General features: G+C 35.8%; 1 protein-coding gene across 1 annotated transcript in view; it reads left to right on the top strand.

The window, feature by feature from the left end:
• The window catches only part of cica (capicua transcriptional repressor a), a 21896-nt gene extending 9428 nt beyond the window's left edge, over positions 1-12468 (top strand). Inside the window, exons 5-12 of the mRNA XM_073821501.1 lie at positions 1618-1805; positions 1889-2293; positions 3673-3836; positions 4089-4213; positions 4626-4777; positions 5041-5172; positions 5255-5380; positions 9830-12468. Of these exons, the coding sequence (XP_073677602.1) occupies positions 1618-1805; positions 1889-2293; positions 3673-3836; positions 4089-4213; positions 4626-4777; positions 5041-5172; positions 5255-5380; positions 9830-10101 (1564 nt within the window). The 3' untranslated portion in view covers positions 10102-12468. The remainder of the gene's footprint in view (positions 1-1617; positions 1806-1888; positions 2294-3672; positions 3837-4088; positions 4214-4625; positions 4778-5040; positions 5173-5254; positions 5381-9829) is intronic.
• The last annotated feature ends 399 nt before the right edge of the window (positions 12469-12867 follow it).

The raw sequence follows: 12867 nt of genomic DNA, 5'->3' as shown, positions 1-12867 counted from the left end.
AAGGTCATAACTATTAGTTAATTTTATTTTACCCCATTCACCTGCAGTGTCCAGCCTTTTTTTATGGAACCATTTAGACAAAAAGGTTGGATGGAACCTTTATTTTTAAAATATAGAAACTTTCTATTCCACAAAAGGTTTGTTATAGTGGAAAAGGTTCTTCAAATGATTCCACAACTAAAAAGTGGTTCTGTTAAGAACTGTTCACTAAAAGGTTCTTTGGCGTGCCAAAAATAGTTTGTTTAAGGCACTGCTGTGAAACCCCCTTTTGGAAGTTTTATTTTTATGAGTTTGAGGACAGAATTAATGAAAGTGAGCGCAATGACCTGGTGTCATCTGGCCTTGTGTGCGCTAGATTTATCGTCTAGAAATCGCACATCTTTCACATTTTGTCTTCAAGAGCGCCCTTCGAGATCGAGCTGTTTATCTGTAAGAAGATTCACTTCTGCAAACAGACATTTCACCCTGAATGAAGCCTGGCTGTGACTCAATCGAACCATTATCAGACTCCTGAGGAGAACAGGGAGTTGAGGAAGTCTTACCTGATTTGCCGTGTTGATGTCGATGCCATTCTTGATGTGGTCGAGAGCCTTTTCCAGATTACCTGAGCGTGCTGCACGGAGGAAACTGGTGGCAGCGTCAGCCTGAGGAAAAATACAGGAAGTAATACAGGAGGGTAGAATTTAAAAGAGTTAGATTTCTTCATTATATCATGAAAACTATATGCTTTTTGGCCAGCCATCGGTAAGAAGGCAAAAATATATTCTATTTATTTTATAATTTATATATTTTTTATTTTTTGTTAACTTTTAATACATTTTTTATTTTATTCAATATTAAATTTTTTAATCATGGGCACCAAATGATAAGAAAAGTACTGGTTTTTAAGATGAGGTAAAAACATATGCATAATTATGACTATTATTAAAGGTTTTTACTGAAAACTTTTGTTCATTTTTAATTAATTTTAAATTTAATTAAATATTACAATTTAGAAGAGAGAAGAGAAGTACTGACAAATATGTTTGTTGACAAAAGTAAACTTTTTTTGTCACTGATAACGAAAATGAGAAAAAGATTTATTTATTCGTTATATATATATATATATATATATATATATATATATATATATATATATATATATTGTATATGTATGTATGTATGTATGTGTGTATATATATATATATATATATATATATATATATATATATATATATATTCGTATATATTCTAACACAATGTTAATGTTTAATCATGTCTGTGAAAATTTGACAGTCTGAAATTAGTCTATTTGACAATTTGTTTCCTAAAAGGATGCCATTTCAGTCGGAGTGAAATGAACTACAGTTTTTGAATATGACATGATAAAACAATATCTACATTAAAAAAAAAACAATTTGATAAAATAACAAAAAGTGTCCAAAAAAATAAATAAATAAAATGGTGTAAAAATGAACACTTTCATACCATTCTATAAATCGTTAATCCTGATTGTAGTAGTTAGGTTTAAGAGTTTGTTTCTTTGACAGGAGTGTTAAGAAAGATCCAGTTACATGTCTTACTTGGAAAAGCCACTGCGACTCAAACCTAACTTTCCGCTGTGCTTTTGTTGCTCAGGATCACATATGTCCAGTCAACTCCTGGAGTTGCGACTCCATTGCCATTGGGTTCAACACCTGCAGTCTCTTCCACCCAGCAGGCCCCGTCACCTGCAGGTCCATCTTTTTTGCAATCTCCAGTGGCGACCCTTGGCTTCACTGCAATAGCCCCAGCCGGTCAGGCCTTGGTTCAACCTATTGTTGCAAGTGAGTGCTATGACTGACAGTTCTGTAAACCACCAACACATATTTAACACTGCATGACAAACATCATCAAATGTCTACCGCAGGTCAGCCACCCCTCCTGGCTCCATGTCCACCCCTGAGCGGACTGTCACAAGCTTCACAAACCTCGACGGCCACCCGTCAACTTGTGACCGCCATTTACCCCAGCGTCAGCTTAGCCGGAGGGGTTGTGTCAGTGACAGCCGTGCCACAGAGCACAGCAAGTTCCACATCAGTTCCAGCATCATCCTCAATGCCTCAAGCAAAGACCTCCTCCGCCACGGCTGTGCAGGTAGACGCGCAGCTGCAGTCTCAGGTAAACATGCACATGGAAAACGAGAGAGGACCAGAATCTAGGAAGGAGATGGAGAAGCAGAGAGACCTGGTGGTGTCAAAGGATGGACATCAGACGCCACCTAGTGGTTTGGAGGAATCGGTGCAACCCAGCTGTACATCACACACACATAAAGGTAAATGTAACCTCATAGACAGTGGTTAATTTGGTTATATTTAAGGTGTGTCCTTGTTACAGTGAAATTATACATTCAGGTAATGAGTAATAATTACCAATATGTATTTTTGTAAGGTTAGGCCTAGAAATAGGGTTTGGTTTATTGTTAATTGCATATAATTATGCATAATTTACTGCTATTACTGAAGTTAGTACATGTAACATGTAACAAGAAAAAGTGATAAAGAGATAAAGTGTTAATTATTTAACATGATACATTTTTTTTCAGTTTGTTGAAATGTTCTTTTTATATATACACTACCAGTCAATTTTTAAGAAGTTTCTTCTGCTCACCAAGCCTGCATTTATTTGATCTAAAGTGCAGCAAAACGGTAAAATTTTGAAACATTTTTACTATTTAAAATGAGTTTTCTAATTTAATATATTTTAAAATGTAATTTATTCCTTCGATCAAAGCTGAATTTTTAGCATCATTACTTCAGTCTTCAGTGTCACATGATCCTTCAGAAATCATTCTTATGTGCTGATCTGCTGTTCAAGAAACATTTATTATTATTATCAATATTTAAAATGGTTGAGAACATGTTTTTCAGGATTCTTTGATGAATAGAAAGATTCAAAGATCAGCATTTATCTGAAATAAAAAGCTTTTGTAACATTATAGATTATACCATTCAAAAGCTTGGATTTTCAAAAGCTTTTATTTAGCAAGGATGCTTTAAATTGATCAAAAGATGATAAAGACATTTGATAATGTTACAAAAGATTTCTATTTCAGACAAAATGTTCTTCTGAACGTTCAATTCATCAAAGAAACCTAAAAAAATATACTCAGCTCTTTTCAAAATAATAATAATAATAATGTTTTTTGAGCAGCAAATCAGAAAAATGTTACTGTTTTTGCTGTAATTTGGATCAAATACATGCAGGCTTGGTGAGCAGAAACAACATAAAAAACAAAAAAATATATTATTGTTCAAAAACTTTTGACTGGTAGTGTGAATATATAAAAAGTGAGATCTTTTTTTAAATAATTAAATTAATTTTTATATTCAGCAAGGATAAATTAAAATGAACAAAAGTGACAATAAAGACATTTATGATGTTTTATTGTTTATTTATATATGATTTATGATGTTTTATTTCCAATAAATGCTGTTCTTTTAAACTTTCTGTTTCCATAAACGTATTTTTTTTATTTTAAGCCGTTGCCGTTGATATAAGCTATCAGTTTACCATCCATCACTACTTCAAAAGATGATATTATGGCTATTTCAAGGTCTTTGACAGCAGTTTTATTTTTAAATATTGATCAAGCATTTGCATTACAGAATGTGCTTGCAGTCTCTTGAATGTCATGTTTAAAATGTTCAGCAGGTCAGCATTGCGAGGGGAAGGAGGATGGAAAGAAAGGGAGCAAAATGGAGCGAGAATCAGAGAGAGAAGTAGGAGGGGGCCCGTTTCAATCTGAGAGAGCAAGAGCGATGGAAGGGGAGACAGAGACTCAAGCTGAGACCAACAGCAAAGACGAGAGTCGAGAGGTAAAACGCTTTTCTCAGGTGTACAAGCCAACTTTGCTAAATTTAAACAATTTTTATAACAATGTGCAGTAAACGGTAAAACTGTTCTCACTACAAACCAGTGTGTTCATAATTAAGATAGTACATTAAAATAACATTGTGAGACACACCAATTTGCAATATCGTACAGCTAAACATAGCTGGATGCAGATGAGACCAGAAGCCAGATCCATATCATTTACAAATGACTTTTTGATTTGTTTTTTCTTTTAGGCAGGACGCAGGGAAGCTTCTGTTTTGGACCCCCCGCCACCCCCTTTGCAGACTGACCCCCCTTCAGCTAAAAAGACCAAGTTCCGTCCACCTCCACTGAAAAACACCACTGATGCTGGCGACAAGTGAGCGGCATTAGCCCTGATTAATCAAAAGCATTTTTTATTGTGCCATTTATATACTATTATAGTAGTTATTATTATTATTATTTATTTATTTATAATTATTATTTAATTATTTTTTATTTCTTTTTTTTCATTCTTTTTTTATTGTTTTTATTTTCTAGTTTTTTTTTGTTGTCATTTGTTATAATTTATTTAGCTTTAGTTTATTTTGTAGCACTTCAACTTGAACCTGTTTATTTTCAGTTAGTTGCAACATTTATCATTTTCATTTTAATGTTCAAATTTACATTTTTGAAGTTTAAAGTTCCAGTTTATACATTTACATTTTTTATTTTTTTAGCCAGTGCGTTCGTTGCAAGCATGTGTGTCTGTTATTATTCATTTTGTAAAAACTATATTTGCTCTTTTTCAGGGCTCTATTTGGCTCCTCATTTGAAGAGCGTCTTAAAGAGCTGCCGGAGTTCAAGCCTGAAGATGTGCTGCCCTCTCCCAATCTACAGAGCCTAGCAACTTCCCCTAGAGCCATACTGGGTAGCTACCGCAAGAAGAGGAGGAACTCTACAGGTGAGAGTAGATTAGAAATGTAATGAGAATTTGCTCGGTCAACTACCACGTTATCTTAAGACAATCTACATTTACGTTTATGCATTTAGCAGATGCTTTTATACAATTCAAAGCAATTCATCAAAGAGCCAACAGTATCCATAATATACAATTCCAGGTTTATTAGACAACTAAATTAGGATGCCAGTTTGAGAAGAAAAGAAACTTTTGCTTTTTTGTGCAGTTTGATCCCTCCATTTATTTTATTTTCTTCCATTCCTTAGATCTAGACTCCACTGATGACCCCAGTTCACCACGGAGGAAGAGTCGGCGCTTGTCCAGCTGCAGCTCAGAGCCCAACACGCCCAAGAGTGCTGCCAAGTGTGAAGGGGACATCTTCACCTTCGATAGGGCTGGTGGGCTTATTTTTATGTCTAAACTCTTTTATGTCTAAACTCCCTTTTATGTCTAAGCTGTTTTCTCATCTGTGTTTATCAGTTGGAGAGACGGAGCATATTTTGGAGGAGTTGGATCGCGTGCCGCCTTCCTCTCTGCGTAGGATGTTGGACCAGCGGCGTGCGCTGGTCATGCAGCTCTTCCAGGAGCACGGCTTCTTCCCCTCAGGTAACGTCAAGTTAGCCATCTCCCAGTATAGCGCAGCCAGACTTCTGGTTTCAATTGCATTGATAAAAAAAAAAAAATCTATTTCAAATAAATGCTGTTCTTTACAACTTTTTATCCATCAAAGAATCCTGAAAAAGTAGCATCACAGTTTACACAAAAATATTCAGATAGAACTATTTAAGTTTTCTTTGTTTCCTCCATTTGTACCCCCGCCACTTTTTTCTCACTATTTTGAGAAAAAGAAGAATTTGATTTTTGAGATTTAAATTTAGAGTTGTGAGAAAAAAAAACATGAGAACTGTGAGAAACAAAGTCAGAATTGTGAGACATAAAGTTGGAATTGTAAGATAAAAACTTGGAATTGTACAAAAAAAAGTCAGAATTGTGAGATATAAACTTGAAATTGTGAGATATAAACTTGGAATTGTAAGACAAAATTGAGAAGACTTGAAATTGAGACAAATTTGGAATTGTGAGACAAACTCGGAATCGTGAGATATAAATTTAGAATTATGAGATATAAACTCGGAATTGTGAGAAACAAAGTCAGAATTGTGAGCTATAAACTTGGACTTGTGAGCTATAAACTTGGAATTGTAAGACAAAATTGAGAAGACTTGAAACTGAGACAAATTTGGAATTGTGATACAAACTCGGAATCGCAAGATATAAATTTAGAATTATGAGATATAAACTCGGAATTGTGAGAAACAAAGTCAGAATTGTGAGACATTAACTCAGAATTGTGAGACAAACTCAGAATAGTGAGATAGAAACTTGGAATTGTGAGAAACAAAGTCAGACTTGTAAGATATAAAGTCGGAATTGTGACAAATTTGAAATTGTGAGATATAAACTTGGAATTGTGAGACATAAACTCGAAATTGTAAGAAACAATATCAGAATTGAGAGATACAAACTCAGAGTTGTGAGATATAAACTTGGAATTGTGCAAAACAAAGTCAGAATTGTAAGATATAAACTTGTAATTGTGACAAATTTTTGAAATTGTGAAATATAAACTTGTAATTGTGAGACATAAACTTGTAATTGTGAGATAGAAACTGAATTTCTAGAAAAAACTCAGAATTGTGAGATATAAAGTCAGAATTGTGAGATATAAACTTAGAATTGTGAGAAACAAAGTCAGAATTGTAAGATATAAAGTTGGAATTGTGACAAATATGGAATTGTGATGAATTTTTGGAATTGTGAGATATAAACTCAGAATTGTGAGATATAAACTCAGAATTGTGAGAAACAAAGTCAGAATTGTAAGATATAAAGTTGGAATTGTGACAAATATGGAATTGTGATGAATTTTTGGAATTGTGAGATATAAATTCAGAATTGTGAGATATAAACTCGGAATTAGGGCTGGGCGATTTGGCCTAAAATCAAAATCTCGATTAATTGAACATTTTAACTCGATTACGATTAATGAACGATTATTTTATTTATTAATAAAATTATATTTAATTATATTTATATATATATATATTTTGCCCTCATAGTTCACTGACAAGTTTTGTACAGTAAATATGCTCACATATTACAAGTGAGAGATTTTTGAATGAAGGGTGCATTACTTGATTTTAAAATAATTGAAGGAAACACACACTATCAACTATCTACGATTATTTATTGAACATCAGTGTTGAACAACTGAAATTAAAGCACACATTGCTTAAAACGAACAGTCACATTTTTCTTAAATTAGTGAAAATAAATAACTTGCACTTTTGGAAACAAAATAAATTATTTTCAATGTTTCAATGAAAATAAGCAGTATCTCTTCTTAATAAAATTACTCTTGTATGTATGTATGCATATATATCACAAGTTTTAGATTTTAGAAATGCACATTTGACAGTAGCAGAGTTGACAGCTTCTGTTTCTGTGAGTATCTGTAAAAATAACAACAGCTTCATCTTTCATACATTTGCATACATTTGTAGATTACCACTACCACGGTAAAGAATTTGTAATGAAAAACAGCATCCTGAAGACATTCAGTATAATTACAAATGTACAACAAACAACTGTAATGACTTACAAAAAATATATATATTGTTATTATATTCCATTACTCCTTTAATATATTTAGCACATTATAAGTATAATAAAATTCTATATGAATATTTTACTTTTCTGCCATGCCATGGTTACTGTCAGTGTTACTACAGTAAAACCATGGTAAACATTGGTGATTTGTAGATTGAAATGCCGGATCGTCAGAATACTGTCAATTACACTTGTTTATTTTTTTTTTTTAAATTGCCCTATATTGGCATTGTAAGCATATGATTTAAAAACATTTTTATATAAAATTATTAGTAAAACATTTTATACATCTTTATTTGACCTCAAAGTAGAGACCTGCACAGAAACAGAGTGCGGCGCAGGACAAAACTTGATGCGCGAGTGGGTAGAAACTCGTGTGTGTGCGGGATGCGGGAGAATAAAATGATTGGAGGGACTCCCGGAAAATAGAAATATATAAACATAAAATATCTAAAAACATACAAATTGTTATTCATCTATTACACAAAAGCAACACGAACAACTAATATAACTTCAAAATGATTAACAGGTGCAAGAATAGGAAGTTTCTGGAATGCAAGAATCCACTCACCGAAAGTTCTTGCGCACTGCTTAATATTGCGTGCGCACGAATCCACTCATTGCAACACACGAAGTGTAGACACAAATATTCATTGTGCAAATATTCATTGTGTTATAAGAGTTGTATGAGATCGCGATGAACTGAGATAGGCAGGGAGCATTGTTTGCTCGCATTCTGCCATGCATGCACACAGCAGCCCATACTTACTTTTCTGTTGAGAATAAGATCGATGTACTCAAAAAATATGTATAGGTAACCACAATGCAGGCTTTTGCAGGCGGGAGAGGGACAAAACATGAATCTCACGGGCAGGAGTGGAACGAGATAACATATTCCGTGCTGACTGAAAAATCTGTCACGCACAGGTCTCTATCTCTAAGCATTTCAGCTCCCGCGCCCCCCTCTGTGAACTCTGGCGCCTCGGTGTTTTTAAAGGGAAAGTAATCGAAATAATCGTCCTGGAAAAATTTGATCGATTATAGGTTCTGAATGTCGATTTCGATTACTTTTCGATTAATCGCCCAGCCCTACTCGGAATTGTGAGATATAAACTCAGAATTTTGAGACGTAACTCGGAATTGTGAGATATAAACTCGGAATTGTGAGATATAAACTCGGAATTGTGAGATATAAACTCAGAATTTTGAGACGTAACTCGGAATTGTGAGATATAAACTCGGAATTGTGAGATAAAAACTCAGAATTGTGAGATATAAACTCAGAACTCGGAATTGTGAGATATAAACTCGGATGTGTGAGATATTAACTCGGAATTGTGAGATATAAACTCAGAATTGTGAGATATAAACTCCAGAATTGTGAGATATAAACTCGGAATTGTGAGACGTAACTCGGAATTGTGAGATATAAACTTGGAATTGTGAGATATAAACTCGGAATTTTGAGATATAAACTCCAGAATTGTGAGATATAAACTCGGAATTTTGAGATATAAACTCCAGAATTGTGAGATATAAACTCCAGAATTGTGAGATATAAACTCGGAATTGTGAGACGTAACTCGGAATTGTGAGATATAAACTCGGAATTGTGAGATATTAACTCGGAATTGTGAGATATAAACTCAGAATTGTGAGATATAAACTCCAGAATTGTGAGATATAAACTCAGAATTGTGAGACGTAACTCGGAATTGTGAGATATAAACTTGGAATTGTGAGATATAAACTCGGAATTTTGAGATATAAACTCCAGAATTGTGAGATATAAACTCCAGAATTGTGAGATATAAACTCGGAATTGTGAGATATAAACTCGGAATTGTGAGATATAAACTCGGAATTTTGAGATATAAACTCCAGAATTGTGAGATATAAACTCCAGAATTGTGAGATATAAACTCGGAATTGTGAGACGTAACTCGGAATTGTGAGATATAAACTCGGAATTGTGAGATATAAACTCGGAATTGTGAGATATTAACTCAGAATTGTGAGATATAAACTCAGAATTGTGAGATATAAACTCCAGAATTGTGAGATATAAACTCGGAATTGTGAGATATAAACTCGGAATTTTGAGACGTAACTCGGAATTGTGAGATATAAACTCGGAATTGTGAGATATAAACTCGGAATTTTGAGATATAAACTCCAGAATTGTGAGATAGAAACTCTGAATTTCTATAAAAAGTCAAATAAAAAAACATTTCAATAACTTTTTATGCTTACAGTTACAACAGACTCAGTGCTGTGTACATTTATTTTTTTGTTTTTAACTGGCAACGTCAAATGAAAAAAAAAAATGCATCAGCCATTGTTGTGAATGCAAAATTTAGCATGCATTTTTTTTATCCGTTCCAGCGCAAGCCACAGCGGCCTTCCAAGCTCGCCACTCGGACACGTTTCCCAACAAGGTGTGCCTGCAGCTGAAGATCCGCGAGGTCAGGCAGAAGATCATGCAGACCGCCGGCAGTTCTGAAATCATGGGAGGCGTGGCCAGCGGCAGCTCCGACTCCGCCTCTACTCCCGGACCATCCAATCCAGCGGCCAGGGAGAATTCGGAAGCGGACGAGAGGGGCAGAGCCACGGAGGAGCCAAAGAAAGACGCGGGCGATCCGCAGGAGTCGAGATGAAGAAGTACGACGACGAGCAGAACGGAAGGATGAAAGACGAATGTAGGGATGGATTCTAAGAAATGTGTAAACCCATTTCCGCTGGCGATATACAGTACAGCACTTATGTGGATTTTGCTTCGTTTCTAATCGAAACTGATTTCGTTGCCATTGCGTTCACTTCGTTGATGTTCTGTTGTTATGCACAGTTACACACACGCACACACACACACATATGCGCGCGCACACACTTTATGCAATTACATAGTAATATCACTCTCACACATTAACGACTTGCACAAGGAACTATTACGTACAGCGCATGAGGTCGCACTCATTTGCATATATGCCACTCGTGTTAGGCCGTCATTGGTCCACCTCCACGGTAGGGCGTGGCTTTAGAGCCCTTCAATGCTGCACCACAGGCAGCACCAAACCAGCCTGTCTGCACACGCTCAGTAAAGCCCCTAGCGTGGGGCCAGCACAGATTTTTATCGAATGGACTGAATGTTTTAGAAGAGAAATTAGAGTGTTTGAGGTACCGGTAACTTTCAATCCAAAACAGGGACGGGGTGGGTGGGTGGTCGGGGTTGTACAAACGCGCTTGCACTTTCATTTGTAGAGACCGAGAGATGGAGGAAAGCAATAGCCGGGGGAGGAGAAGGTCATCGTGCGAATGTTACACGCCCCCGTGACGGGGGGTACATGCATCGGCTGTTACTGTTCTTCAGCACGGGCTGTAAATTAAGTTTTTTTTTTTTGGTTTTTCGTCCCTGAAGCAACAAACTCAAGACTCGTAATCACGTAGACCAGCGGAGCAGAAAACAGAGGCTACGGCGACCGCCACAATCGCATAAACAACAACAACAACAACACAGCACACTCAAAGCGAGAGGAAAACATTGTCCTAACCTCGAAAAAGAAGACGCAAACGAATAGAGACACTACCCCTCTTCGAATCAACGTGTAGTTATGCTTTGTCGTTTTGTTGTTGTGTCGTAACGGTGGAACTGACTGATATCTTATTTTGTATTAGCTTGCGCCTCTCTTCTTCTACTTCTTACTCTAGTAATATTTTCAGCATGGACTAATCCAGCTATCTAAGTGTTGGAGCGATTACGTCGAAAAGAAAAAAAAAGACTCTGTTTTAGCCTCTTAGCTGAAGCTCCTCTTCTCTGGCTTTTCCCCCGTACACTGTATATATCTAACCGTGATGGCTGGGGAGGGGGGCAGAGGGTGGGCACGAGGCTCTCTCTGTGTTCTTTTCCTCGTTTCTTTCTTTCTTTTTTATATTTCAATCAGGTGTTTGCACAATACATGGTCCTAGACCATGATTTAAATCAGGAAAGTATTTGTTTTTAGATATTTAAAAACTAACCAACGACTTTGTTCCATTGCGTTCGATTCTCCCTTTCCGCAATCCCATAAGGAAAGCCCTTGTTTTTTCATCTCCTTAAGACTTTTAACCGAAGTGTTGATGGAAAGCGCCTCTTTGAGCGCTGGTCTGGAGTCAGGGTAAGCTTTGTAGTCTGCGACGTCGTCGCCGATTCAGGATTACGCAAGGGAAAGCTGACCCGAGACCAGCGCTGGGGCGGCATTTCTCAGGATCTCCTCTTTTTTACTCTGCCTCTTCTTTCATTGGTGCAATAGGACGTGGGTGGGAATTTTTTTTGAAGTAGACGAGTGACCTGTTAGTGCCATAGATTTTCACTGTACAAGCTGTAATAAAAATATATATATATTGAAAGGAGAGTTGGGGGGAAAAAAATCAATGAGTATCGAGAGAGAAATCCAAACTGAACAAACTAAAAAAAAAAAAAAATGTAACCTAGCACTTTCTTGCGTCTGGTTTTGCTGAAAGAGAAGGAGTGATGAGTATAAAAATGCTACTCAGTCTTCACTTGAATGTGTGACAATATAAATGTATAAATATACCTATATATTTCTATATGTCCATGATATACAGATGTCTGTGTGTGTGCGAGCGTATGCGCTTATTACATTACGAGTCGAACATAATCCCGAGCAAATGCTAATCATATTTTCCCTTCCGAAAAATGCAGTGGCACTACATTAGAAGACTGTTAGCATATGCCTGAAAACCGGTGGCTACTGACGTGGGCAAGGAGAAATCGGCATATGTAATCATTCTGAATTTATCTGCCCTTATTTTCCCCCTCCGGCAACAGACAAATGCTTGCACACACACACACATACCTGCACATGTATGCGTGTACACCTTATGATTGTGTATCCAATAAACTGTCTTTACTTTGGAGAAGGAGTTTTAGAATGAGAAGGGTGAGTGTAAACTCATCAACAGGCATGTTGACCATGTGCAATATTTCTAAACAAGAGATTATTGAAAAAATTAAAGACCTAACACAATGCTTGTTTTTTTGTGTGGTTCTTTTCGGGGGGGTTTAAGATTTAGAGATTATTTTAGATGCTCTTCGAATGAAGAATTAAGACTTGAATCAGTACAATAATATCTATAGTTTTATACTTTTATTTGTATTATAGTGATATGCATGGTTTTTAAAATCTATTTTAATATTTATTTGTATCTTTAGAAGTCATGTTTAATAAGCTTCTCAACATGCTTATACACACACACACACACACACACACACACACACACAGAATAAAGCATATTGATATATATAGTGCCATATATATATATATATATATATATATATATATTATTTTTTTTTCATATTAATTTAGTTTTTTATCAGACCTCATGTTTTATTTACAAGTAATAAGGAGCAGATTATTATTTTATTC

This window comes from Garra rufa, chromosome 17, assembly GCF_049309525.1.
Source record: "Garra rufa chromosome 17, GarRuf1.0, whole genome shotgun sequence".
NCBI lineage: Eukaryota > Metazoa > Chordata > Actinopteri > Cypriniformes > Cyprinidae > Garra > Garra rufa.
Note: the sequence above shows the minus strand (reverse complement) of the source record. Positions and strands in the feature narration are given on the sequence as shown.